General features: G+C 47.0%; 5 protein-coding genes across 5 annotated transcripts; 3 read left to right on the forward strand and 2 right to left on the reverse strand.

Annotated features, from left to right (window-relative positions):
- Nucleotides 1-1,265: 1,265 nt before the first annotated feature.
- On the forward strand, nt 1,266-5,556 carry LOC120895103 (DNA repair protein complementing XP-C cells homolog). Its single transcript, XM_040298131.1, has 4 exons — nt 1,266-1,661; nt 1,727-4,310; nt 4,381-5,014; nt 5,093-5,556. Exons 1-4 carry the CDS (start codon nt 1,408-1,410, stop codon nt 5,383-5,385), a joined length of 3,765 nt encoding a protein of 1,254 aa, XP_040154065.1. The 5' UTR covers nt 1,266-1,407; the 3' UTR covers nt 5,386-5,556.
- Nucleotides 5,557-7,263: 1,707 nt separating this feature from the next.
- LOC120895116 (probable cytochrome P450 28a5) lies at nt 7,264-17,285 on the forward strand. Its single transcript, XM_040298149.1, has 9 exons — nt 7,264-7,562; nt 7,630-7,876; nt 7,982-8,612; nt 8,687-9,091; nt 9,193-9,204; nt 11,248-11,410; nt 15,582-15,825; nt 15,892-15,999; nt 16,064-17,285. Exons 1-9 carry the CDS (start codon nt 7,378-7,380, stop codon nt 17,036-17,038), a joined length of 2,970 nt encoding a protein of 989 aa, XP_040154083.1. The 5' UTR covers nt 7,264-7,377; the 3' UTR covers nt 17,039-17,285.
- On the reverse strand, nt 12,106-13,085 carry LOC120895110 (malignant T-cell-amplified sequence 1 homolog). Its single transcript, XM_040298146.1, has 4 exons — nt 12,953-13,085; nt 12,728-12,880; nt 12,333-12,635; nt 12,106-12,232 (listed from the first exon to the last, which is right to left on the reverse strand). The coding sequence occupies exons 1-4, from the start codon at nt 13,069-13,071 to the stop codon at nt 12,151-12,153; spliced, it is 657 nt and encodes a 218-aa protein (XP_040154080.1). The 5' UTR covers nt 13,072-13,085; the 3' UTR covers nt 12,106-12,150.
- LOC120895104 (DNA repair protein complementing XP-C cells homolog) lies at nt 17,272-21,003 on the reverse strand. Its single transcript, XM_040298132.1, has 5 exons — nt 20,616-21,003; nt 18,950-20,444; nt 17,933-18,877; nt 17,695-17,863; nt 17,272-17,627 (listed from the first exon to the last, which is right to left on the reverse strand). Exons 1-5 carry the CDS (start codon nt 20,849-20,851, stop codon nt 17,335-17,337), a joined length of 3,138 nt encoding a protein of 1,045 aa, XP_040154066.1. The 5' UTR covers nt 20,852-21,003; the 3' UTR covers nt 17,272-17,334.
- A 402-nt stretch (nt 21,004-21,405) lies between these two features.
- LOC120895414 (WD and tetratricopeptide repeats protein 1-like) lies at nt 21,406-25,695 on the forward strand. Its single transcript, XM_040298761.1, has 9 exons — nt 21,406-22,055; nt 22,146-22,664; nt 22,746-23,135; nt 23,215-23,475; nt 23,561-23,832; nt 23,916-24,198; nt 24,278-24,390; nt 24,477-24,783; nt 24,866-25,695. The coding sequence occupies exons 2-8, from the start codon at nt 22,350-22,352 to the stop codon at nt 24,766-24,768; spliced, it is 1,926 nt and encodes a 641-aa protein (XP_040154695.1). The 5' UTR covers nt 21,406-22,055; nt 22,146-22,349; the 3' UTR covers nt 24,769-24,783; nt 24,866-25,695.
- Nucleotides 25,696-27,642: the final 1,947 nt, after the last annotated feature.

Consider the following 27,642-nt stretch of genomic DNA (forward strand, 5'->3'; position numbering starts at 1 on the left):
AGTGCTAAATCGAATGCGATTATATCGTATGTGCTGTTAGCAGCTATTTCGATTGATATTGCGACTATTTTGATCAATTGTTAAGTTGAACATAACAATAACGATAAAAAACATACGTTTGAGCTTGTCTATACAAATTATAGATACAAATACAACGTCTGTTGCCGCGTGTGTATACTATAAAACAGAAGAGCAAGTCCTCTAACCAGGCTACATTGATCAGCTTACTTTTTCTCTCTATTTTCATTGAATATTTTTTTCACACTTTCTCTTTGGCTCTACTTATCCTGTTGTTCTCTTATTATTTTATTCTTTATTCTTCACCGTTTTCCGTTTCCGTTCTGACGTTAAATTGCACTGGATAATCGTTGCAATTCGTCGTCCGACGTTATCTGTCAAATTCCATTCAAAATTTTGACATGCTTTCCGATAAAATCGCATGCGAAAAAGTAATGGCACGGGCCCAAAAAAAGGTGATTACAGCCCTTTCCCGTGTTACGCGGTTCTTGACTTTCACAGATTCGGAGGTACACAGTTCTCTAATTTTGATACATTAAATGTCAAATTAGTACAATTTGTTTCAAGAATTGTCGAATGCGGTATAAGTTTTTGTTGTGATCCGACTTGCCGAACTTGCGATCGCCGTTACTGCAGTCACTCACCACTGACAGTCCTGCCAGCGTGTCGATGTGTTAGTGAGAGCGGTTCGGCAGGACAGGACAATGATCGACCCAGGCTCGCCAGGGCAACGAATGGGAGCAATGTTCCGAACACATTTGATGTAATCCAGACTTACAAGAATGTCCTCGGTGTAAGCAGTCGCAAGTTTTAGCAATACAGTTATATTACTTGATTAAGTTTTAAATACGTGTGCAGTTTATGTAGCTAGCAATACCAAATGTCACAAAACCCTCGTTACAACACAAAACTTTTAATAATACTAAAAAAAATATATATATGCTTTAATGCCAGACATATTAGAATTTTCTGCACGAATCGTGTTAAATAAATAATAAAGGGAATAACAATATTAAATTAAATTAAAAAAAATCACCGAGTAATCTAATGTATTTAAGCCGATCGTGAAATTCGACATTTGCGAATATTCGAGTCACGCGAATTCCTGGGGAACGCACAAACCGCGTATCTCAGGAACAGACTGTATTGAAACAAATCGTCACATCTCACCTGTATTTATCTTGACATTGCTACTCCGTGCGGCAATTGCAAGAACACTGCCTAAGCTCCTGGTTGCCGTAGCTTTCTGTCAAAACTTTGGCGGGCTTTTGGTCCAATTGCACGAACTGTGGCAATTGCTCAGCTCCTCGTCCGGTGTGTGTTTCATTGTTTTATTGTGGCGTGTTTTTGTGCAAACGTTCAAACAAATACTCAACCTTCACTGAAATCATGAGTGATGAAGAAGATATTCTATCCGGTAGTGAGGAAGGCGACGATTTTTCTGCCAGCGAAGACGAATGGCTGCCCACGAAGGATAGCAAGAAAAAGGCCGGCAAAGGCAAATCCAAGGACGAAAGCAGTTCCGCCGAAGAGGAGGACGAGGATGAGGACGATGGTTCCAGCTCGGCAGATGAAAGCGACCTGGATGATTTTGCTACCAGTCCCGCCAAGAAGAAGGGGAAACAGCCAACATCGCGGAAAAGGTTAGTGTGCATTGTTTAATGTGCCTGCTAAATTGATCTATTGAATCACGTCCTTTCCTTTGCAGAGCGGCCGGCAAGTCGCCTTCCGGCAAACAGCCGCCGGGTGGAAACAAAAGAAAACGTCTGTCACCCGGCCTGCGGGATCGGCTCTATCAACAGTACAAGAAAGATTTGCTCAAAGAAATTGCCCCATCGAAGGCTCCCCTAAACAGCAGCGTTACAGACATCTTGCAAAAATGCCAATACCAGCGCAAAACGAAAGTCACTGAGCAGGCACCGAAATCATCCTCAGCGGCGAACGACTCCGATAGCAGCGGGGATGATCATTTGGTCGATCCGGAAAAGCTTGATCTGGGAGCGAAGTTCTTCGACAAGAGCGCTCCGCCGAACGAACGACCATCGGCAAGCAAACAGGGGGAGGAGGTGGAGGACGGTGGTCCTCCCCAGTTTGATGTGAACGCCGGCATGCGTCTGTCGGACAGCTCGGACGGCGAAGGAGGGGAGCGACATATCGGTGAGGAACCATTACTGCCAGCCTCGATTCCGAAGCAGGCCGCTGACAAACTGATCAGCCATATCAATCAACAATCGAGTGAATTTATGAATTTTACCAATCTCGACCAGTTCACGGCCAAGGTGGAGGAAGCGAAAAAGTTTCTCATGAGCTACCAGCAGCGGGAAACGATCGCCGATAGCGCTGCCGGCCGCGACGCTGACGCATCACAAACGAGCGAGCAGCAGAGGGAGAATGTGTCCAGCTTGCTGGCCATGGGTGAGAAGGAACCGGGGACGGGGACGAAGCACGAGGAGGACGCCAGTTCGGACTCGGACTGGGAAGAGGTGCAGACGGGCGAGGGCACGGCGGGAAAGGAAGAGGAAGCTACCAAACCTTCCGCCGAAACTGCCGCCGGTTGGCAGGTAACGATAGAGCTGGAAACGGCACAGAGCAAGCGTAAGCGCAGGGAAGAGCTGGAAATGGAATTGTACATCAAGCGGGAAATCAACCGGGTGAAGCGCAAAAATCAGCTCAACTACCACAAGAGCAGCGTGCTGGGGGCGATTTGCATCGGGCGGCGCTTGAACGGAATCATCAACGGTGGCGCCATCCGGGGCCTGTTGATGTCGATCATGCAGACGAGGTGCGCCGAGGCGAAGGTGAAATGGGACGAGAAAAAGATGAAAAGCCTGGCAGAATGGTACAAGCAGGAGTTTGCGCTCGTGTCGAACGAGTTTCTTGTACCGCGCAATGGAGCGCATTGTAGCTTTGCCCTCTCGCTGGCAGTTTACACGCGTAAAGTCGCCTGCCGGCACGATTACATTCTCCTCTTTTTGGCCTGCCTTCGATTGGCCGGGGCACAGGCGCGGCTGGTGCTTTCCGCCAATGTACCGCCCAAGCGGCCGCCGCTGAGCGACTTGTGCCCGATGTCCGAGCGTCAGATAAAGGAAAAGTTTGAAAAGCGTGTATCGAATGGTGGCGGGGCCGTTGGCTCCAAACAAGAGGGAGCTGTAAAAGCACCTGAAGAAGCAGTACAACCGAAGAGCATTGACTTGAAGAAGGAGGACGATGGGAACCCACCGAAAACCGCTCCGCCCAGTACGGTAGACGCCGTGGAGAGGAAGGAGAAACTTCCAACACCAGCGAAAGAGAATCCGCCGGCCCCATCGAGACGATCGCCCCGAGGTAGTGGCGGCACCGTACAAAAGGACACCGCCCAGCCAAGGCCACCAACGACCCGCAGGAAAGCACTAATGACACTGAACATTCCTCAGCTGGACGGAGGAGATGATCGGCTGGTTGAAGCAAGCCTTCCGGTGGCACGTCGTTCCCTGCGCTCCAAATCCGTTACAGCCGTACAGGCAGAGTCTCCCGGATCTTCCCCATTTGCAAAGCGAAAATCAAACACACCGACCACTGCTACTGACGCATCTAAATCGCAAACTATTACCACCCGTAAGAGGAAGCTTTTCACCGCTGCTCAGCCGGAAGATAAAGCTGTTCCACCACCACCAACACCACCAACAACATCCAGACGTACCTCAGCGAGAAAAGCGGCAAAGCAAGCAGCGGAAACAAAGGAGCCGAAAGTTAAGCAAAGGACGGTTCGTCCAGATCCTCCATCGGATGATGATGCTTTTGAGGTGAAGACTAAAACCAGCGAGAAGAAGAGTGCTTCTTCTGGCAAGATCGTAAAAAAAGACCCAAAACCGAAGGTTCCAGTAATTGTATTGGAAGACATTGCAAACAAATCTACCGAAGACGACAAGCAGCTTGTGGGTGACGGCGATGCAGCTTCTGTCCCAACGTCCGAGGAAGAAAAGACACCGCTGAAACAGGCGAAAGCCACGCGAAAACGTGCCACTGTAACCCGGAAGCAGAAAAGCGCCCACGTGTCGGACGACTCCGCAGCAGACGACAGTGACTTTGAGATGCCGAATAGTGCGGCAAAGGAGCGGAACAAAAAGCGAACCAGCTCAGCAACGAAGGCGAAGAAGCCAGCACGGCCATCGCCGCGTCAAAAGCAGGCCGGAAGCGAACAGGGCAGCAAGCAGAAAACGGATCTGTGGATAGAATTCTACAACGAAAAATCGAAACGATGGCTTCCGTTCGATCTTGCAAGCGAGCAGATTGATTGTGTGGATTTAATTATGGTAAGGTTCGAATTTTGTCCACCCAATCGCGATTGTATAGTGATTTTCCCCATTTATTTTCTCCCCCCAGCGCAATGCCTCCAATCCGATAGCGTACGTGTTCGGGTGGGATAACGAGGGCCATCTGAAGGATGTAACCGCTCGCTACGTGAAGAACTGGAACACGGCCTGCCGAATGCTGCGTGTGGAGCAGGCCTGGCTCGAGAACGTGCTGCGCCCGTTCGTCGGCGAGAAGAGCGAAATGGATCGGCTGGAGGAGAAGGAGCTGAACAAGCTGGACGCCGACAAACCGCTGCCGAAAACGATCAGCGAGCTGAAGAACCATCCGCTGTACGCGTTGCGCCGGCATCTGCTCAAGTTTGAAGCGCTCTATCCGGCGGAACCGCCCACGCTTGGGTTTATCCGCGGCGAGGCAATCTATCCGCGCGAGTGCGTCTACACGCTGCAGACGCGCGAAAAATGGTACAAGCAGGGCCGGGTCGTGCGCCCGTTCGAAACGGCCTACAAAGTGGTCAAGTGCTGGAAGTACGACCGGCCGAACAACAACTGGCTCAAGGATCAACCGTGCGACATCTTTGGCCTCTGGCAGACGGACGAGTTCGATCCACCGACGGCAGAGAACGGTGTCGTGCCGCGCAACGAGTACGGCAACGTGGAGCTGTTTACCGAGAAGATGCTGCCGAAGGGGACGGTCCATCTGAAGCGTACGTGTTTCTGTGTTTTATTCTTATTTGCTTTTATGGATTTTTATAAATTAATAACTCACTCTTTTCCGCCGGCAGTGCCGGGGTTGAACAAGGTTTGCAAGCGGCTTCAGATCGACTGTGCACCGGCATTGACCGGGTTCGAAATGGCGAAGATGCGAATGGTGCCAGTTTACGATGGGTTTGTCGTGTGCAAGGAGTTTGCGGAACAGGCGATCGAGGAGTGGTACAAAGAGATGGAGAAGGAAGACCAGCGGGAGCAGGAAAAGCTGGAAAAGCGTGTGTACGGCAACTGGAAGCGGCTTATCAAGGGACTGCTGGTGCGCCGCAAGCTACAGAACAAGTACAATTTCGATAATCTAGCGCAGTAGTAGAGAGGGGCGTGCGCATTGTAATGCGAATCTACCTACGAAGTACAATCAAATTTCTTCTCTCTTACACAACACATTTCAATTGTACCTTATCCATTTGTGTGTAGTATTATTTTTACATGTTTATCTTGTTACGGGTTAAAATATACATTTATCTTTTTTGTACGCAAATCGTGTTTACGCTTAGGAAACATATTTTACTTTTAAGTTCTCTTCGACTCTTACAAGGGATGACTATCTAAATGTTTGTGATAAAACCGTTCCGCAAAGAAGTAACAGAAACTTCGTTGAACGTTCCAGTGTTTAATTCGATTCTTTCACGATTGCTTGAACGTGTGCTCGCTGCATGTTTGTTTACTAACAGCTTGTTAATACTTGTTTCGGACACGCGCCCTTGGTTAGTTGTTCTTAAGGTCACTCTCTTTCGTAACATCAATCAACGAACTGTGCGGGACAACTAGTCCAACACAAATCCACAGTATCTCGTCCCAATATACACTAGTGTTGGGTTTCAAGAATCTTTCGTTGAGATTCATTCATATGCCTTTTAAGCGATTGAGTGATGTCGAATCGAATCTCTAAAGATTTATGAATCTTTAAGGAATTATAAATGTATAAAGATTCACGAATTTTCAAAGATATAATAGACGATTAAAATAATTATAAAGAAGAATCTATTAGGAATCATTCATCCATAAACTTTCATCCAATCTAGAGAGATTCATGGATCTTTGGAGATGTATCGTATTCAATTTATTGAATTTGTACTATTCCGTGGTACAGTGGTTAACTCGCAAGACTTAGCAACATGCACGTTCTTGGGTTCAAGCCTCGCATGGACCGTATCCTCATAGCAAGGGCAGACTGTTCAGCTGCGCGCAGTACTTGCCAAGAAGTCTCGAAAGCCCTGTATTGGCTGGTATATGACCATGTAGTTTATTACGCCAAGGAGAAGAATAAGCGCTAGCTCCATGAAAATTTGGAGATTTTTTAAATTTCTTGAGATTTATTAATCTTATAAGATTCATTAATCTTTCGAGAATCGCCGATTTCCAACTGAGAAGCAGAATCATTGCGTTATTTGAAAAATTCATTAAGATTCATGAATCTGAATCAGATTTACCTAACACTAATATACACACCTGAGTCATGAACATCCGATGGAGTCATTTGAAAATGATGGCCTGAACCTTCCAATCATTTAAAAAGTAAATCGTACAGAAGCATTTAAATGGTTCCTAGCTTCTTACATTGGAATATTTTACACCAAAATGTGTCTTATTTCGTAATTTTAACTGAAAATGAATGTCCAGATGTACATGTTTAATCATGGAAATGTACCGAGCAGGAGATTGTAGTTACTTGAGCTCCCTGGCTACCAATCACCCCTTTTGCACGGATAGCCATATATGTACACTAAACTCTGTTCAGCAAGCTCGCTGATAAGCGAACAAAAAATCACATCCGATAAAAAAGTCACCAAGAGATAGTCAAATTCAAGTGGTCTTTACACACCATCCTATCGTTGTGTAGCATACACATACCAGATGGTGGCGCGTTCTCTGTCTCCCCGTCCTCCGAAGTTCTCCAAACAGGCCCACAGTTTCAGTTTATTTTTAGTAAATTCCTGCCGCACTCCGATATCCCTCCATTAATGCTTCCCGAATATTATGAACGTTAGAAGAGGAAAGACAAAAAAATGCACGTTATCTCCCACCAACGGTCAACCGAAATGTACACTAACACGCGGCAAACCTCGATCGGTGATGACGGCCCCCCACAAACACTAACCTGCGCCAATGCGTATGAAGAAGAAGAATGACAAAATCATACAATTTGGCCGCGCAGCAGTCAAACGCGCCGTCTCGCAAGCGTAAACCTAACATTCGCTCCCCAAACACGGAGCAACGTGGAGGTGTTGTGCGTTCGTCCGTTCTTCCCTTCAAGCACCGTTCGAAAGTGATCACGGGCGGGTGTTTTTAAACGTAAAAGATGTTTGTCACCGTCACACTGCTGGTGACGGCGATCACGTTCGTGTACGTGTATCTGGCATGGTACAGCAACTACTGGACGAAGCGGGGCGTTCCGGGACCGGCGCCCCGGCTACTGTTCGGTAACTTTCCTAGCTTCATCCTGCGCAATCGCCCGTTCGTGGACGACTTTCAGGACATTTACGAGTGAGTATCATTTACGAGTGAGAATGTTGGTTTGGCTCACTAACAAGGCCTATCCTGTCACCCACAGCAAGTACCGCTCGAAGGGCAATGTGATTGGAGTCTTCAATGGGCGCCAACCGGCAGTGCTGGTGATGAAGCCCGAACTCATCAAAGACGTGCTGATAAAGAACTTTAAACAGTTCCAAGATAACGAGTTTGCCGATTCGGTCAGCAAGGACAGCGATCCCATCTTTGGCCGCAATCCCTTCATGCTCAAGGGCGAAGAGTGGAAGGAGAAGCGTGCCGAGGTGACGCCGGCCTTTACCACATCCCGGGTATGTTGTAGAAGACCCAAAAGCCCCCGGTTTTGCGAATTTTGAATGAGTTGATCATATTTTTAACGTTCCTAACTCTCCATCGATCCCTCCCCCCTCGCACAGATGAAGGCCCTGTTTCCGTTCGTGGAGGACGTATCGAACCGGATGAAGCAGTACATCGCGCAGCACACTACCAAGGGACCGATCGAGACGCGTGAGCTCTGTGCCAAGTACACGACCGACGTCGTGTCGAGCTGCATCTTTGCGGCCGACGCGCAATCGTTCACCAAGGAGAAGGCCGAAATACGCGAGATGGGCCGGAAGCTGCTCGAGCCGAACTTCCAAATCGTCGTGATGTTTCTGCTGATCGGGTTAATACCGGCGCTCAAGAAGCTGATCAAGATTTCGTTCGTGTCGAAAGAGATCGAACAGTTCTTTACCGATCTGATGGAGAAAGCGGTCGCCTACCGGGAGCAGAACAATGTTAAGCGCGTCGACTATCTCGATCATCTGATGGCACTGCGCGCGAAGAAGCAGCTCAGCTCGCTCGATATGGCCGCGCACGGTGTGACCTTCTTCATCGATGGCTTCGAAACGTCCAGCCTGGCAATGTGCTTTACGCTTTACGAGCTGGCCAGAAATCCGGATTGCCAGGAGACGCTCCGGAGCGAACTGATGGCCGCTCGGAATGAGGACGGCAGCATCGATTACGATGCACTGCTGGAACTGCCCTACCTCGATCAGGTGTTGTACGGTAAGCGATAACTAAGAAGGGAGATTTGGCAAGAGTGTGTTGTGTTGAATATGCCTTTCCTTTGCTTTGTACAGAGGCACTGCGCATTTGGCCACCGGCCGCCTTCTTGTCGAAGGTATGCACCGTGCCCACCGAGCTGGAGGTAACGGACGGCCAGAAGGTGCTGATCGAACGGGGCCTGCCGGTAATGCTGCCCGTGTGGGCCGTCCATCGCGACAAGGAGTACTACGAGGAGCCAGAACGCTTCAACCCGGACCGCTTCTCGCCGGCAACCGGCGGCACCAAGGTGTACCGCGAGAAGGGCTGCTTCCTACCGTTCGGCGACGGACCGCGGCAGTGTCTCGGCATGCGCTTCGCACTGATGCAGGTTAAGCGGGGTCTGTTCGAGGTGATCACCAAGTACGAGGTGTCGGTCAACTCGAAATCGAAACAGCCAATCCAGCTGGATCCGAAAGCGTTCATCGTGTGTCCGCTGGGCGGTATCTGGTTGGATTATAAACCGATTGAGGCGTAAGCCAAGAGCAACCGAGGGGGGTGTGTCGGATTGGATTAGTGACGGAGGTTGTGATTGATGAGTCAGTGGGAGTGTGTGGTTATAAATAGAAGATATCTTAATGCAAGCTACGATAACAGAAGATATGACATGAGAACCTGGTTTTTACAGATTACATGGGATGACCTTTAAATAGTGTTTCTTTTATTCCTTTTTTGAAAATATAATGTTCTTTACATTTTTATGGGTTTAGAGGTGGAAATTTTAATAACATTTGAATAAACGAGGAAAATTAACATTAAACAACTCTCGAACATTCGTTATTAAATTCAAGATTTTTTAATTATAAGCCCATCTTTCTATCTTGGGAGAAGACGATCCAACGATTAGAATCGATCCAACATCCGGCCTTGTAATAACTGGTGCGTTTACCATGGTGATCATTGAGTGGTTCTTGTATTGGGCGGTTGAAAACAAATTTAAAATAATAACAGTATGCAGACGATATCGTCTATAGGTTAGAAAGACATTTATTGAAGCTGCTTTCTAGACTTCAAATCACACAGTTTAATCGTGTAGCAAAATTACAGAGGACGGAAGGGTAAAGTTTGAGCACTCTGGCAGTTGTATGTTTACTTGGTCGCGTTTTGTTTGCTCGTCAGTGAGGTGAGATGCACTGAACACGATACTGCGAATGAATAGCCAAGGGAGTGTGTCGCATCAATTGAACTCAATTGCCTTTTCGAACGATGAGTTTGCAATTCTCCTACCAACGGCCCAACACACACGGGGTGCCCTGTGGAACTGAATTGTTTCTCGTATGGCATATTATCTCCCTCCGGGAACTTGGGAGGGAAACCTCTCAGAAATCGGTTATCGCATGTTTGTTTTGAATTGCTTGTAACCAGGCTTTTACTGGGATTTTACTGGGCATGCAACTAATATATAAAAAGGAATAAGAAAAACTACAAAAAGTGTAATATTAATAAATCAGAATATGGCACAATTCGTGAGTTTCTGCCTAAAATTGAACCTCTTCCCTCGACTCATCTCACCAAACAACGGAAAGCGTTCATCTGGAGGACACATATGGCATCGATCTGTTTTTGGAGCACATTTACGAACAGCAGCACAACCATACGGCGACCAAGCGATCTTAATGCCACGCTTCCACACCAAAGGAAGCGTGTGATGGTTCCATTCTGGTGCTGACCTTAGCTAGCACAGCTCCGATGGGGTGGGTTGATTTTAAATAGAATCAAACTACGTATGAATATAACCTTGGCTTGCGAGCATAATGCAGGCAGCCGCGGAACGAATCGTGCAGAGTGTTTGCGGGTCAAAAACAAAAACAAAAACAGCTGGAGTGTAATCTATAAATTAAGTAATTTATCACCTTCCAGACGTAACGTGTGTACTATCGCAACTGAGCGCGGTACAATTGTTTTGTTTGTGTGATGTTTTTTGTTGCTTCCCTTTCTTGATGATAATACGTTGAGATTGTTAGACATAACTTACGAATTCGAAGCATAGAATTCGATAAGGTCTTCACATTGGGCTTGCCACCCAATCAGATTGCAAACTCCATTGCTCCATTAGAATAAATATGTACAATTGGCATATGTACTGCATCGTTACGGCATGTTTCGGTGCCATGGCGTCATCTGCTGCGCCTTATTCCAAGAAGCAAATCCCCTCCAATTCGCTGGTGGGACAACTGCATATGCTAAAATTAATATAAACTTACACCGCACATACACTAGCAACAAATCGCGCGCGCGGCATCGGGCAACGGTCGCCGCATTCAAACAATGTTATCGCGTACGCAAGTGTGCGAATCATACACGGGCGCGTGTGCGCTAAACCATACCAAGACTACGATGACCAAATGGTGGCGAATTTTCAATCGAGAGTCGTCGAGAGATTTAAAATCTTTCGCCAACGCAATAACCAACGCACAGTCAGTCCAACCGAACCAGTTCTGATCGGTCGATTGTGTCGATCGGAAGCATTCGATAGTGGGTGCGCGGAGATTCGTGGAACAGAACGAACGTTATAAATTGGTGTGTTTTCTTCCGTTGGCAACACGAAACGCTTGAAGTCAAACCGACCGAACGATGTTGCTCATTCTGTTCGGCACAGTTGTGGCCTTCGTCGCATTAGTGTATATATTTCTTACGTGGGAGTTTGGATTCTGGGAGAAGTATGGCGTCAAGGGACCGAAACCGAAAATACTGCTCGGCAACATACCGTACTTGCTGACCAAAAAGCGGCACACTGTCTACAATTATGATCAACTTTACAAGTGAGTTATAATTACTGTAGTCGCTTTGTAATTATTTTTATAATTTGAATATTTGCGTTATTACTAATCAGTGGTGATTTCAATGATGAATTTATGGCAGTTGATTTAAGAACAGTGTTTCCTAAAACTGGACACTCATTAATTAATTAATTTTACATGATTCAATAACGGACTTAAGTGAACCTGTATAAATATCAAAAACACATGTGCATATAAATTACCAAGCTATCGTGTCAAAATAATGGTACTGTGAACTTGCATAAGGAAGAAAATTTAACTATTTGCGTCAAAAACGATTAGTTTAAGTTCAAATTCTCGTTAGATGTTTCTAATAGGAATTCTAATAGGAATGAAATACAATAGGATTGCACTGAAGCAATTCAAAGTATTGCTTTCATCCTCTTTAGCGCAACGGCCAGGGCAACAGTTTTTGCTACGTGGGCAGAATCCGAATGGGAATCAATTCAGTGTGGCCTGGTCCATTCGTTAGACTGCCGCATATTCTAAACGTAGCTCATATTTGAGTAGAAAAATATATAAAGAACACCTCATACAGTAAAATATTTGACGAACGGGTAGAAACATGTTTAAATAATGATTTTTTGGTATGTTTCTATTCTTATTTCATGCCATCAATCGCGATCGTTTTGGTCTGTTCTTTCAATTGACATTAATTGCAAATAACTCACCAGCCGTTTCGTGTAAAACACAGCAATCGAAAAGCCCTTTTAGGACGTGTTTTATTTAATCGGTTTCATCTGCCACAATCCGTCGTTGAGATAGTGGCAATTTTCCACACCAACGCCCTTATTTACTTTGGCACTGAAAACAAAACAGAGAGAAAAAGCAAAACGTATAAACATACGACTCGATTTCCCTACAGCGCAATGATATTTATAACAGTAATAAAACCAATACTCACATATCATCGGTCGACATGGCGGTCAATCCGATGGCCAGCGCGTGCTGCTTGCCTTCGGCCATTATCGCCACAACCGTTCCCTTCTCCACCTTGGTCATGCACGCACCCGGTGACGTCAGCCCGGGGCACATAATGTTGGCTCCGCTTAGTACGAACCGGATCGCACCCTTGTCCACCTGCTCCATCGGCAGGAAGAATGGAAACCGATGGAACAGCTTCAACGTCGGCATCCATGGTCCGTCTCTGTGACGGAAGAAAACCTGCTCGCCTGCGCCATTGATTAGCAGCTCAATATGGTCGTGACTGAAACGGGCCGAGGAGTGAGGCAGAGCAGTATTAGCAGTTAATTTTTGATGGTAAAGGTCATATTGATCAGCATATGCAGATGCACTCACCACTTAACTATCCGGAAAGCATCTTTCTTCGGTAAAACTAGATCGATGTGATTTTCGATGGTGGGAAACTGCTCAATCAGCTTGGCCCGGATGCCTTTCTGCACCGAGGACTTCAGTTGCTGAACCCCCGAGACGCTTTCTTTTTCGTCAAACCTGTTGTAATATTATAATTTTGAATGTTATTCACTTTGCTTTACAACAGACGCTGCAATTTATTTTACTTACTTCTTGAACATCGTGCGGCAGAGATACGGCTGAGTCTTGTTTTGGACGAATTCGGCAAATTGACAATTGTACAGTCGGCAGTGTGACCAGATTATATTGGCGGTTTTCGGTAGGCGCATCAAAATTTTATCGGTAGTTTTCGGTAGGTTAAAACTCGAAACATAACTCGAAAGAAAGAAGTGAAAGTGAAAGAAATGTTAAGCGTGATGGGGGGGGGGGGCACGAATGCGCAAAATTAAAGTTCCATTTCAAAAGAATATGCATCCTTTACTTAGGATATGGATTAGATTTGGTTCAGCGGTTACACAAATGAAGGTCTTTCTGAAGTGTTGATCTGAAAATGGTACTAGGAATTCTAAACCAAAGAATAACTAAGATGCTCATTCTTTTTTCTCAGTGGTGGCAAGTTATTTTTCTTGTGGCTTCACGCGACCGCTTAGGGCCACTGCAGTGCTCCATTGGATACGATTTTATCGTACATGCTGTAATTTGTTTTCGCTGGATTATTTAGATTGATTTGATTGTTTGGCTGAGTTTCATCGTTCAATGATTACAAAAAATTGAGATTTTTTCCTTCAAACCCAAATACATATACATCGGTGTTTCTGGTCACTTTGCCCACAGGGCAAGGCGAGCTTTTGGCGGCCACCGCCGCAAAACCGTCGCAAAACGTCAAAACCGGCGTCGCGTGTACTGCAAACCGACGTCGCCAGCGAGCGAAACTCGCAACGATTTCGAGGCGCTGGCGACGGTCGTTTTTGACGTTTTGCGACGGTTGTTGACCTTTCGAGCGAGCTTTTGCCCTGCGGGCCAGTGTGACCAGATTATATTGGCAGATTTCGGCAGAAGCACTGTTAAGAACGCAACCATTTAACCGTCTTGTGTACGACCAAAAAACATTACGTAATCGTACAACCGCCTACCCGGGTAGGCCATACAATTTGTATGGAAGAATGATTTTTTTTGTGATCAAAAGAGTATGGCTGGTATTATTTAATCCGATCGTAGCGGGAACGTACGGCGCTCACATGAAATTCTAGGGATGGCAACACATTTCTTTGGCCCGGTCCTACAACGCCGCGGTGAATACAGGGTTTTTCAATTGAGTTTAGACTAGCAGCATACTTTTTTTGAATAGTCGCAATAGATTCTTGACTAGCATCCTCTATTTTTGATTACGAGCAATGGATTACCCAAGCGCCACAGATTAAGCTTAAACGACTGGAAAATTGAATATCCATATAAAAAAAATAAAAGCTCCACAGCTTCATTGGTTTGATCAATAGATGGCGTATTACAACTCATCATTATATTGCTATCCTTTTCTTGCAATGTGTTTCGACAAGTTTTATCTTATCATGACCTACATAGCCTTCTAACTTTCTGAGCAAAAATCTATGTGAATGGTCGTGTGGTCAGATACGTGGGTATCAACACCAACGACCATTGCTCAAATCTCACATGCTTCAGTGCTGGTGGTTTCCGTTGGAGTTTAGTATTTAAACAATCGTATCGCCGTTCTAGTTCTAGCGATGCATAACTTCAATGCGAAACCATACAACAGTACAGAGGAAATGAGAAAGCTCTCCTCCAAGCGATGAAGCTCTCAACTGGTTGGGGTATCCCACCAACATATAGCGCCACCAGCTTTTTTTGCTATTTTTAGAATGCATGAGTCGTTTGCCGTCTGCTAAACGAAGTCTTTCTATATTCCGTTTAGGTAGAGAGCTTGAGTCGTTTAGAAGCCGTTTAGTGGTCTTTTAGTGGATTTGTGGCATTTGGGAAGTCACTGAAAACCAAGCCCACTTCACTAGTGGGTACAGGTAGGCCTTGACCAGCAGCGACTGTTGTGCCAAATGATGAAGAAGAATGAGCAAGAGAGCGCATTCTCCCTGTGGTAGCACTCCATCCGCCATTCATTAAATATCAGCCCAAAACAACGGACTTCGGATCCGATCTTGGGCCGGACCCCCACCGTGTGTTTCTACCTTCCCCTCGCCTGAAAATTTCATTCTCTTTGTCTGTCGGGTAAGCTTTAACCGCCGACAGCGAGATTCAAATTCAAATTTAAATGACTTTCTTTGACGAGAAATTTTCGGAATCCACGCAACTGACATTTTCTACTTATTATGAACATTAAATTTTAACGGATAAAAAGTGCCAAGCAAACAAACGTGCATCAGCGCGTTAAGTAACAAATGTGGTTAACAATCCTTGAAATAGCATCCCAAGCGCCACAGATTAAGCTTAAACGACTAAAAATCAAATATCTGTGATTTTCGGTAGGATAAATGGAAAATCGGTAGTTTTAGGGCGGCCATCTGTGAATCGGTAGGCATATAAAAAATCGGTAGGTATATAAAAAAAATCGGTATTTCTGGTCACTCTGACAGTCGGCGCTGTTGACGTGTCCAGTGTTGCCAATTCGAACGGTTTCTATCAAAATTTGAATCTGTCTTCTGTGACCGTTGCGTATTTGGATTTCATCGTAAGTTTGATGAGCCCAAACTCATGATCTTCGGATGTATAGTGGAAATGAGTCTTTTCCGGTCTTAAAATTGTCCCTATTCCAGTAGCAGAACCGCTCCCTAGTGTCCCTAAATTTTATCAAATGTTTCCATTTTTACAGTGACTTCAAAAATGAACCAGCCGTCGGATTCTTCAGTATACGGTCGCCTCAGCTAATGGTACGTGATCCGGAGCTGATCAAAGAGGTGCTGAGCAAAGGCTTCCAAAACTTTGCCGAAAATGATTTTTCGGACACTGTTGACGAAAAGTCCGATCCGCTGCTGGCCCGCAATCCGTTCAGCTTGAGTGGGGAAAAATGGAAAACTCGCCGGGCGGAGATTACCCCTGGCTTCACCAACAACCGGGTTCGTTGTTTTACTTTAACCCTATTAAATGCCTCGGTTTGAAATGTTTTATTTCTTTGAAACTAGATTAAAGCGATGGCACATTTGATGGACGAAGTTTGCGAACATATGACCGATTATTTGCGAACCCAGGCCAAATCCAGTGACGGCGTAGCAACGTTGGATGCAAAGGAGGTAAAGTTTGAAGAATGCCATCCGCGAGTTCTTCCTGATGTTCACGCCAATTTATTTCCGTTAGGTCATGGCAAAGTACACCACCGATGTGGTGGCTAGCTGCATCTTCGCCATCGATGCCCAGTCGTTCGTGAAAGAAAATCCGGAAATTCGTCTGATGGGCAAGCGTATCATGAACTTTAACTTTGTCGTGCAGCTTGCCCTGCTGGTAACGACCTTCTTCCCGTCGGTGAAGAAATTCTACAGGTTTACCTTCATCCCGAAGGATACGGAGCAGTTCTTCATTCGCATCATGCAGGACGCGATACGCTATCGGAAGGAGAATAAAATCAACCGGACCGATTTTCTGGACCATCTGCTGCAGCTGCAGGATCGCAAGCAGATTACGGACATCGACATCGCCGGGCATGGTGTGTCGTTCTTTGCCGATGGGTTTGAAACATCCAGCATCGTGCTAACCTACTGCCTGTACGATCTGGCCAAATATACGGCCATCCAGCAGGAGCTGCGCGATGAAATTGCAAAGGCAAAGCAGGTGGGCGGTGGAACCATGTCGTACGAGCAGCTGGGTGAAATGGCCCTGCTGGAACAGATTATTTGCGAATCTATGCGCATCCATCCGCTGATAGCCGTCATGGCCAAGCGGTGCACCGCCGATACGACGCTCGTCGGGCCGAAGGATCGTAAAATATTCGTCAAAAAGGGTACAACCGTTGTGCTGCCGTACTATTCGATCTGCTTCGATGCGGAACACTTTGCCGATCCGTATAAGTACGACCCGAAACGGTTCGCGGCCGAAAACGGAGGCAGCAAGGCGTACCGCGAGCGTGGCGTTTACTTCCCGTTCGGCGATGGTCCGCGCATGTGTCTGGGGATGCGTTTTGCTGTGACGCAGGTGAGACGGGCGATAGTAGAGGTAGTGGAACGTTTCTCAATCTCTGTCAGCAGCAAAACGATTGAACCGTTCGAAATGGATCCGGACCAGTTTATGTTGATGCCCAAGGGCAGCATTTGGTTGGACTTTAAACCAATTGCATAATACTGAGCACGCATTTTTATTCACGTTGACAAGGTGCAATGTATGTAACTCGGAGTAACAATATAATAAGGTAAAAGTTTTGAAAACGAAAGCCTAATTCATAACATTTCGTGATACACGAAAACAGAGAGCTTCACAGAGATGCAAGGATCGACCTTTATAGAAAAAAACGCTGAACCGTAATAAAGCAACACACAAAACGTGAACAAATTAACAGCAAAACAATAAAAGAGTAAACATACCTAAACATCGTTCAATTTGTGTGAAATTAATCAGAGCAAACGTGTGCCCCAGTTCTACTGGACGAGATTATCAAAGTTGTACTTGTGCTGGAGCTTTCGGCGGATCAGCAAACCCTTGATTAGCTTCTTCCAATTACCATACACGCGTTTTTCATACTTTTCCCTCGCTCGCTGCTCTTCGGCCTGCTGCTCCTCATGCCAGGCGTCAACAACTACATCCTTAAATTCTTCACAGACGACGAACCCATCGTACACCGGGTGACTACTGCCGCCGTGAAAATCGAACCCAGTGACGGCCTGAGCACAGTCGATGCGAAGTTTTTTACATATTCGGTTCAGTCCCGGCACTGAAATGTGGTTTAAGGTTCAAAATTACTTTAAATGTTAAAGGCGTTGTGTGTTTCGTCCACTTACGTTGCAGATGGACCGTCTTCTTGGGCAGCATGCAGGGCTTGAATAGCTCCACATTGCCGTACGCATTCCGCGGCACGATTCCATCTTCCGCCGTAGGCGGATCGTACTCATCTGTCTGCCAGTAGCCAAAGAGTTCAAGCGGTTGCGATGGTAACATTTGTCCGGATGACTAGAATTAAAAAAAAGTATATGGTTTAAATGTTTAATTGTTCTAAAATCCATATCCAACACAACTCACCCTGTCGTATTTGGGCCGGCCGGAAACAATCTTGTACGGTGTTTCGAACATTTTCACCGTACGCGCCTGCTTCAGCCACACTTCGCGCGCATGCAACGTGTGTACGCATTCGCGGGCGTACACCGGCTCCTTGCCCGAGGTAAACCCAAGCGTTGGCGCATCCGGCGGGTAGATCGCTTCAAACTTGAGCAAATGGCGCTTCAGCGCAAAGTAAGGATGGTTTTTGTACTCCGCCACCGTGCGTGGCAGTGGACGCTCCTCCAGTATACGGTTCAGTTCCCGATCCTCGGCAGCGTCCCGTGCAGCGCACTGTTTACCGCCCCTGAACGGACCCAGCACGTTGTCCATCCACTGCTGCATGATGCGATGTTTAATCGTTACGGTAAGATAGTCCGCACAGTAGCGCGCAGAGATGTCCTTTATCGAGCCGTCGTTGTTCCAGGCGAGCACGTACAGCATAGGGGTGGATGCTTGCTGGACGATTTCATTGACACACTCCATCAGGCCGCGCGTAACGTCCAACGGAATCCAGCGTTGCTCCTCCTCGGCAAAGGCTTCAATCCACAGATTTAGTTTGTTGCACGAGCTCGTTTTGTTGTTGCTTTCGTCGTCGTCCGTCGATAGCACTGGGTTTTTGAGCAGTTTTCTCGTTTTCGGATTGAACCGTTCAATTTTGACGATCTTTTTGACGGGCGAAGGTGTACTGGTGGTGGATTTGGTAGTGGGTTTGGTAGTGGATATGGTAGTGGATTTGGTAGTTGGTTTGCTGGTTGATTTTTCTGGCAGTTTGTCATTCTTGTCTTTCTTCGCTTCATAATCTCTTCGTATCATTTTGGAGGATTCGCCGTTTTTATCTTGGGAGCTGGTGGTGGGTGCCTTTACCTGTTCGGACTTACTTTTTACATTTTTAGCCTCTTTAGATGGTTTACTATTTTTTTCTACAGACTAAAAGGGGAAAGAAAACAAAATAAATGTATTAAATAGGTTAAACTACCTAAACCCGCTTTGGTGTTTTACCTTTGTCGTTTCGTCCTTTTCTGTAGTCTTTGCTTCATTCATTCGTTGTTTTCGTGTTTTTCGCGGTGAAATACTGACCGGTTTAGTTGCTTCCTTCGACACCTTCGTGTTACCATCCGGCGGCACAGCTGACGTTCGCTTCTGCTTGGAACGGTTACTTCGGCTGCTTTCCGTATCATCTGCTCCATCTAGCTGCGGAATTTCGACAGGGGAAGATTTTCGTTTCCTGCTTGCTTTAGCTTTTTTCTTCTTTTCCTCGCCATAATCATGATCGCTCTCGACGTTTTTCTTCGTGTCATTGGCCACTTTCATTTTCTCCTTTGCCGGTACCACTTTCAGCAGATCGGAGTTGGACAGCACCTTCGGCACCACCTGTAACGATGTCACCATCCGACACTGCACGCCGATAGAGCGTAGCAGTATGATGAACATCAAAATGTAATCCCGCTTACAGTTGGCCATCTGTGAGAGCAGCTGAAGGCGAAGCGATTTTTCCAACGTCAGCCTTTTCCAGCTGTTCACAAACATTCGCCTGTCCTTCAGATCAACGATTTCGCGATAGTACTGCATGATCTGCTGAAAGTACTGCACATTGGTGCGACCGTTGGGATAGCACCGTTCCGATGGTATGAGCGCATTGCCGATTGCCAGCAAGGTGGGCGAATTCAACACGCCGTTGGTAAAGTTCCCATGCGCAATGCCCATTATGATGGTCACCTTGTGCAATACCAGCTGAGCGTCCCGTTTCTCGCGATTGATCATCCGGTTGATGTACGCCTCCACGTCGATTTCGGTACACTTTTTCTTCTTCTGCTTTGCCAGCTCCGGTTTGAGGGTGATTTGAACCGTTTCTGCACGGGACGTACTAGCCGGCTCGGCACCCTCTTCAACTTCCTCCCAGTCGGAGTCGGATTCTGCCTGCTTCTTTGCTGCCTTACGCGACTTGGATGTGGTTCCTTTGGCGGAATGGACAGGTTTTTCGGCCACCGTCGAACTCTTTTCACCCATCGCAAGCAGGCTCGAAATGTCGATCGCATTGCCGGCAGTGAGTTGCTGTTGCTTTTTCGTAGCGCTTTCGAGATGGTTCTTGGCCGTTTCGAGCGTTTTAGTAAAGTCCTGGAAATTTACGTACGCCTGCGACGCTTCGTTAATTTTCGCTATCAACTTTCGCCCCTTACGGTCTTCGGGAGTGCTATTGTCGTGCTGTACCACAGCATCGTCTTCCTCTTCTGAACTATCGGAGAGTTTTCCCATCCCAGCGTTACAATCGAACACTGGGGCGGCATCTTGTGCGGCTACCTTTCCGCCAGCGAGTGAGCTCGATGAGATAGCAGCAAAAAACTTTGAATTTAGATCCAGTTTAGTGGGATCAACAAGATGTTCGTCGCCAGAGTCGGATTCGGAATCTTGATATGAGCTTTGCTTTACTGATGCTCTTCCAATGGTTCCAGTTGCCTTTCCGGTGCGGTTAGTTGGCGGTTTGCCTTTCGTGTTGCTAGTAAGAAAAGGAAAAAAAAAGAATGAGATAGAGCACGACCTAACGCGTTGGGGTTTTGTGAACCCTTTTTGAAGCAGGTAACAAATTCCAATCCCCAACCGTTTTGAACAGCCGATTCAAGGTCACGAATGAAGTAGCGTGCACGTGTTTGCAGCGGAGGACGCGTACCTTTTGTGGAATCGTTGGTTGTTTTTGGCCATTTGTTTGCCTTTGCCAACTGTTTTGGAGGTTATCTCATCATCTTCGGAGTGGCCATCCGATTCGTCGGAAACAGCTTCACTATCTGAAGAATCGTTCCGCTTTCGTTTGTTCTTGCCATCCGATTTCCCGGGCAACCATTCGTCTTCGGACGCTGAAAAATCGCCCCCTTCTTCCTCACTCTCCGACATGAATGTATCGCTCATTTTTCTTTAGAATTAAGCAAGAACACGCACCAAACACTAACCAACTCCGAAACGGAGTTTTAAGCACTAGTTTAATTGATTTCTACCACGAAACTAGTTGCGAAATACACACCACCTGTACCGCGAAACGAAAATGCGCGTGCAGATGTAAACAAGATTCGCTGTCAATAAAGAGGGAAAGAGAAAGAGAGCAAGAGAAAACAAGAGGGAGAGAAAGATCAACAACAACAAGGTGTTTGAAGGTCCGGTATCCCTTTCTTTCGTCAAAATGACAGTTTAGCACAATCAGTACAAACTGGTTCAAGTGTAAAATAGCCATAATTATCAGGCAAATTCGCAATTCATAGCTGTACTGAGTGATGAAAGGTGAACAAACCCATGGTAAGTTGAATTGACCGAAGAATGATATGTAGAAATGAGCTTAACTCGACAAAATAATAAAAAATATGCGATATTTTTTGTCGTAAAATTATTATTTTAATTAAGCCGTGTAGACGCGGCTTCAGGTTGCTCTGCGCTGGGCGAGATGTTTTGATTTGTCAATGCAATTTATTCATTTGTTGTCATCGGTGCATTGCGACGTCTTCGTGGATTGTGAGTGATAAAAGGTAAAGAAAAAGATACGTTCGTAGCGAAATTGGCTCATTGCAATTAGAGCGAACAAGTATCGCTAAACAGCTCCAGGCTGGAAATGTGTCCACTCTACGCAGGGACAGGAATACACGTTGGAGCAGCAACGGCTCCACTATTTCCCACAGTATAGGAGTCGGTGTTTCGTGGAAAAAAAAGAAAAGAAAAGAGAAGACCTTTCAGCGTACACGATAACGCTAGAGAAAAGGTAAAATTTACCCTATTGCAAGCTGCAGAATATCGAAACCGACTGGGCTCTTTGTATTCTTGAGCACCGTTTTCACGGTTGAATATTTACCCCCTGGAGCAAAGTGAATCAATCGCACTGCCAGCATGAACGTTCTGGAAAGCTGCACACACTAAACGGGTGCACACATTCCAAACGGGGCGCCGTGATCGTGAGACGCGGGGACAAGTGCGAACAAATACCGTCTTGTTGTTTGTGTCCAAGCGATAGCGGTAGCGGGAGGCAGTGGAGGTGCGAAAGAGATAACGACCGACTCGGTGGGCCGTGGGCGAGGCGGAGCAGAGAGAGGTGTAGCAGAAGCTGTTGTCGGAAGTGTCCCCGCGGCAGGTAGGAAGAGGGTGTGGGATGTGATAGAAAATCCATCTACTGTCACGGTGTGACGTATTGACGTGTTTAACGTCCTGTTTTTGTTTGCAGCGGTCCTGCCTGCCATAGGAAAACGTTTCTTTCTGGTACACAGGCGGGTATTCAATCTACCCACTATATTCACCAAGTCAACAAATTCCACCACCATCAATCGACATCCGTTCCGGGGTTTAGAATTGCTTCCGGAGGGGTACCGTTTGTTTTATTTACCGTAAGCTCTGCTCGCAATCGAGCAGCAGCTGCACCCGGTGAGCAATGAACATGAAACCGAAACAGCCGTACGGCAACACGACAAATGTCACCAAAATCTTGACTAGCCGCCCGTACTGGGATATGGAGCATGTGCTGCGGAACCGGCTCCGAACGGCACCGCAGTTCGTGGACAACATCGAGCTGGAAGCGGAACTGCGCGGTCACAACGGATGTGTGAACTGTCTGCAGTGGAGCGACAACGGGCACATACTCGCCTCCGCCTCGGACGATTTCCATGTGATGCTGTGGGATCCGTTCCGCCACAAGCTGCTGCACGATCTGATGACACCGCACGAGGGGAACATTTTTTCCGTCAAGGTACGGTTGTGGAAAAAACCCCTTTAAAACGACCTCAATTTAACTTGATTCTTTTTTCCTCCACCACAAAACCGTCTACAGTTCTTGCCGAAGCGGGGCAACTCCCTGCTGGTGACCGGTGCCGGCGACAGTAAGACGTTCGTGTTCGATATCAACCGACAGAACGACAACCCGATCCGGCAGTGCAGTTGCCATCTGCAGCGCGTCAAGCGGTTGGCCACCTCGCCCCGGAATGCGCACATGTTCTGGTCGGCGGCCGAGGACGGGCTAGTACTGCAGCACGATCTGCGCCAACCGCACGCCTGCCACGGACAGGACGCGAACGTATTGATCGACCTGCGGAGCTACATGAGCACCGTGCCGGAAGTGAAGTGTATCGCAATCAACCCGCAGCGTCCGGAGCAGCTAGCCATCGGGGCCAACGACATCTACGCCCGGCTGTACGATCGTCGCATGATTTCTCCTGGAAATGTAGGCACCGTCGACGCGATTCGGACGAGCGAAAACAGAAATAATATTTTGTTTTGTTGGGGGGTCTTGTATTTTGCAGCCTAACAGAAGAACGGAAGTGATGGGCGACACCGTCTCCGTCACCAATCTGATCGACAATATCCCGAAGGACGGTTGCGTGCAGTACTTCTGCCCGGGCCATTTGGGCAGCAAGTACCAGGCCGCGTCGCAGCTGGGAGAAATGTATCAGTACAAAGCAGTCACCTACCTCACGTTTAGCCCGGATGGCACGGAACTGCTGGCCAACATGGGTACGGAACACATCTATCTGTACGACATCACCCGTTCGCGCAATCCACTGGTTAGTAGTAGGGAACGAGGATGGAATGGCTCTTTAACATTGAGTAGGCATACCTAACAAACGAACGGGTTTTACTACTTTGCAGTTCCTAGAACTACCCAAGCTTCCCGGTGCGGCCGAAGGCAGCAAGAGTGGTGCCGATTGCTCCGGCGCGGATGCAAGTGTGGGGACCGAAAAAACGAAACACAAATTCTCCCCAGATGTGGAGCGGCTGAAAAAAGAAGGCAACGCTAGCCTGGAGAAGGAACAGTTTCTGCAGGCGATCAACAAGTACACGCAAGCGATACAGAAAGTCAATGGCAAGGATTGTGCCATACTGTACCTAAATCGGGCCACGGCCCTCATGAAACGCAACTGGTAAATGGCTGGCAAGGATATGATTTTACATGCAATCGGGTTAATCGGTTTTGGCCTTTGATTTTTTTTGCACATTTTTCTAGGTACGGGGATGTGTACGCGGCGGTACGCGACTGCCACACTGCGTTGCGGCTCGATCCACACTACGTGAAGGCCCATTTCCGGCTCGCCAGGGCGCTGCTCAAGCTGGACAAACTGAAAGAGGCACAGATATGCCTGGAGGAGCTGGTGCGACGGTTTCCCTCGTACGCAAAGAACCCGGGCGTACTGATGCTGGAGAAAGACATAGGGCTTGAGATGGACAAGGCACGCCACCGTTCGCCCTGTAGCCGCATGCAGACTGAATCGTACGAGCAAAAAGAAAATGTGGGTAACATGCTTTGTGCCGTGCTTCTGATTACGCTACTCGCGCGTTGGTATTAAATCAATAATCCTCTTCTTTTAGTACTGGCGCACGATGTCGATTGACTACGAGCAGCGATACATTGGACACTGCAACACGAAGACGGACATCAAAGAGGCAAACTATTTGGGCGATTCAAATTACATCGTAGCCGGGTATGTGTGCTGTCACGTTTGACGCTTCTGGCATGCAACAATCGCGCTGATGCATGTTTTGATTGGACTGGTTTTTTTTTCTCTAGCTCCGACGATGGCAATTTCTTTATCTGGGACCGGCACAGTGGCATCATTCACTCGGTCTTTCAGGCCGACGAGCTTATCGTGAACTGCGTCCAGCCGCACCCGTACATCTGCATGCTGGCCACGAGCGGTATCGACCACGAGGTGCGCCTCTGGTCACCGCAGTCGCCGGAAAAGCCCGCGGTGCGTCGTACGACCGTGGTCGACAGTATCGTGCACGACAATCAGACTCACATGCAGATCGATCCATTCGACTCGATCGCACCGGATCAGGCGATCTGTCGGGCTAGTTAGCTTTTAGTGCAGCTGGTAGGTTGAGTTATGCCGCTTGTAGTGGTATTATCTGAAGTGGGCCGCTATTAATTATACTCAACGATGCATCCCATTACAGATTGGCAGTATCATTCATGTGATTAAAGCTAGCATTAATAAATTATTAGCAAGGGCTCGCCTGCAGTAACTAGACCGGGACCGGCTGCGGTGGCTGCGTGTACTCGAAGGGAAAACAGGATAAAGGAAGCAAACCTTGCCGGACATAGGATTAGCCGCGACTGTACGTAGCACTAGGGACGGCATCCCGCAACAGCGTGGCGCAGTGTTGCAAATGGTAAGCCGCCGAAAAACAGCGTCCCTTTGAGCCATTTCACACGATGGAGATGGTTTAAGCATACCGCCGAGCCAAACAGGAAGCAACGGTAGTTTAACGCACGACCTCTAGACAACTTGAGCCTCGCACGGTAAAACGATGACCTGCCACAGGCAGACAAGTGTATGAGCGCTCTCTTCAGCATCTTCCATCCACTGGGGTACTCGGGCAATTACCCTACCTTTCGTTACTGAATTTTGCAAATTGTCTAGTTTAGTGTTCTGTGCATAATCAAAACATTCGGAATCGAATATTTAGAGTCAATTTTGGTTGAATTTTGAAGCCATTCGATTACCTTTCAGTTCATCTGTAAACTCCCAAAATAGATACCGTGCGGCATTCGGCACTACAAACCGCTGTTTCATCTTACTTTGGGATAGCATTTCATCGAAAGTTGTACCATAATTATTCAATTTTCATATAATGATCACGTCCCTTGGATTCGGTGGCTATTGAATCGAAAAAAAAATCATAATTAACATACTATCATGACTGCGATCGATGAATACAACGCGAATAAAAGTTTCACATCCGAACATACGGAGGCGTTGGTGAACTATGTTACCAAAAAATAATACTGGCATTGCTTACTGTTGCTTTGAAGCTAGTCGTTACGCTTCAGCTACGTTCGGAAGGGATGACAATGTTACGAAACAGAAAAGATAGCACAGCGGCAGAGGTACAGAGCAAAACAGGCTGTTCTTGTAGCTAAACCACAAACATCCGGTGCTGCGGGGTTGCATCGATACGCCTGTGCCTGCTTCCTGTGACACGATGCGACCACACAAGCCGCAATGAAACAGATTAGGCATTGCTTGGCAAAGGCATGGAATTCAAAGGAAGTCGAAAATATTGCTGCATCATTTTCGCTGCCGTTCTTCAGCTCAACTGATCCATCGTTCCACCGTGATGTAGTTCTTGGCTTGGAAGCTAGAATCTACTAGCATGCCAGGTTTAAAGACTGGGTGGCTTTTTCCACCTCTGTTAAATACACTCACCCGTCTGCTTCAAAGTAGAATGGAGCAAAAGCAAAGACAGTACCTTGAGAAGTGTAGCAATTCTGCCACCCCGCAACCCAAGACGTTTTGTATGATCTTGTTTCCAAACTGTTCCTGTCTTTCTTTCGCTCCGCCAGTGTTTCCTACGCAGCGAATAGACAGTTTGCCTCGTACACACAGTCTTAATGCTACATTTATCTTCTTTTTTCTTCGATTTCCTTACCTCTCCGTCTACCAACCCTGTCCAGTGTAACAAATATAATAGATTTTAATCACCATCGAATTAATCATTCGTCAGAAAGATTAACGGCGAATAATGGAATATAAACTGCAGCGTTTCCGCTTCGGCCAATCGTGTTCTCGGCCATCTTCTGCTGCCCATGTTCCAACTCCCATGCGTCTTTCGGACCCGTCAGCTCGTCGGCCGAACATGCGGGGTCCATGTTTCTTCCTCGTCGCTCTTCCTCCGCATCGCGGGAAAGCACTCGTTACCATTGCCGATGCACTTCGTGGTGCAAAGCGCGGCATACGCGATATCAGCATCGCTGCATCGTAGTTGGCGGTGTGCACCCTTCAATATGCGAATGGTAACCTTTTCGCCGGCCGGGTGTTCTGTGGCTGTGGGTTCCGTCTATCCGTCGATGGCAAGACCTTGAGTGCCTGTAATAGAGCGAAGGGGTGGTGGTCTGGTTGGTGGTTAGGTCGGTCGGTCAAACGGTTGCTGTTTCGATGCGGTTGATATTGTTTGGTTTGCAACCTCGCAGGCAAAGAAGATCACGATCATGTGTGTGTGTGTGTGTGTGTTTTTGTTTTGTTTGTTGGTATATTTTACCCTGTATACACGCAATCGGAGAGTGCATAATTTATTCTCGTTTGCATCGTTCCTGGTATCGTGCTATTGCAGTGCTATAGCCATGTTGTGGTTTGCGAGGAAGGTATCTTTTTTTTATCGGCTTAAGATTATGTTTCGAATCTTTCTGAACGCGTGGAAATCATTTTATGCAGACGATTAAATGTGAAAGACATGTATTTGCATCCGTTGTGAGAGCGATGTGCATTACATCGATGTCTTTCATAACTCAACAAGGCTTAACAATGGCTATTGACATTATTAAATTTCTTAACGAACGGCATAATGTTTTACAATATCGTGTCCTTTCACCACAAGTGCACGAAGATCATTAAAGTAATGTAGGTTTAATTAATATCAGACTCATCTTACCTGACTCGACGGACATGTGGGTGGACTAGTGATAGGTAAAGTTGGCAAAAATCCGAAGTCGTCCAGAGTCGTCCAGAATCAGTTGGAGTCGGAGTAGGCCGGAGTCGGCCTTCGTAACATAGGCCTGTATACGAAGTGCACGCGCAAAGTGAAAGACAAAAAAAAAAAAACACACACACACACAACGAAATGAAATACCTGATCACAAGCACATTGCACCGGACGGCTCCTGTTGACTCCGACCGACGCCGATTCCAGTCGACTCCGATCGACTCTGGACGACTCCGAATGACTCCGAATGT

This window comes from Anopheles arabiensis, chromosome 2 (genome assembly GCF_016920715.1).
Source record: "Anopheles arabiensis isolate DONGOLA chromosome 2, AaraD3, whole genome shotgun sequence".
NCBI classification, from domain to species: Eukaryota; Metazoa; Arthropoda; class Insecta; order Diptera; family Culicidae; genus Anopheles; species Anopheles arabiensis.

Coding starts and splice junctions, on each gene's coding strand:
- LOC120895110 (XM_040298146.1), bottom strand. CDS start 13,071: ATGCGCCTACCGAAAACCGCCAATATAATCTGGTCACACTGCCGACTG. Junction 12,881..12,952: donor TGCCGCACGATGTTCAAGAA/GTAAGTAAAATA, acceptor ATATTACAACAG/GTTTGACGAAAAAGAAAGCG. Junction 12,233..12,332: donor GCCATGTCGACCGATGATAT/GTGAGTATTGGT, acceptor TTTTGTTTTCAG/TGCCAAAGTAAATAAGGGCG.
- LOC120895104 (XM_040298132.1), bottom strand. CDS start 20,851: ATGAGCGATACATTCATGTCGGAGAGTGAGGAAGAAGGGGGCGATTTT. Junction 18,878..18,949: donor AAAAGGACGAAACGACAAAG/GTAAAACACCAA, acceptor TTCCCCTTTTAG/TCTGTAGAAAAAAATAGTAA. Junction 17,864..17,932: donor GCCGGCCCAAATACGACAGG/GTGAGTTGTGTT, acceptor TTTTAATTCTAG/TCATCCGGACAAATGTTACC.
- LOC120895103 (XM_040298131.1), top strand. CDS start 1,408: ATGAGTGATGAAGAAGATATTCTATCCGGTAGTGAGGAAGGCGACGAT. Junction 4,311..4,380: donor ATTGTGTGGATTTAATTATG/GTAAGGTTCGAA, acceptor TTCTCCCCCCAG/CGCAATGCCTCCAATCCGAT. Junction 5,015..5,092: donor GGGGACGGTCCATCTGAAGC/GTACGTGTTTCT, acceptor TTCCGCCGGCAG/TGCCGGGGTTGAACAAGGTT.
- LOC120895414 (XM_040298761.1), top strand. CDS start 22,350: ATGAACATGAAACCGAAACAGCCGTACGGCAACACGACAAATGTCACC. Junction 22,665..22,745: donor GGAACATTTTTTCCGTCAAG/GTACGGTTGTGG, acceptor AACCGTCTACAG/TTCTTGCCGAAGCGGGGCAA. Junction 24,199..24,277: donor CGTACGAGCAAAAAGAAAAT/GTGGGTAACATG, acceptor CTCTTCTTTTAG/TACTGGCGCACGATGTCGAT.
- LOC120895116 (XM_040298149.1), top strand. CDS start 7,378: ATGTTTGTCACCGTCACACTGCTGGTGACGGCGATCACGTTCGTGTAC. Junction 11,411..15,581: donor AATTATGATCAACTTTACAA/GTGAGTTATAAT, acceptor CCATTTTTACAG/TGACTTCAAAAATGAACCAG. Junction 16,000..16,063: donor CAACGTTGGATGCAAAGGAG/GTAAAGTTTGAA, acceptor TATTTCCGTTAG/GTCATGGCAAAGTACACCAC.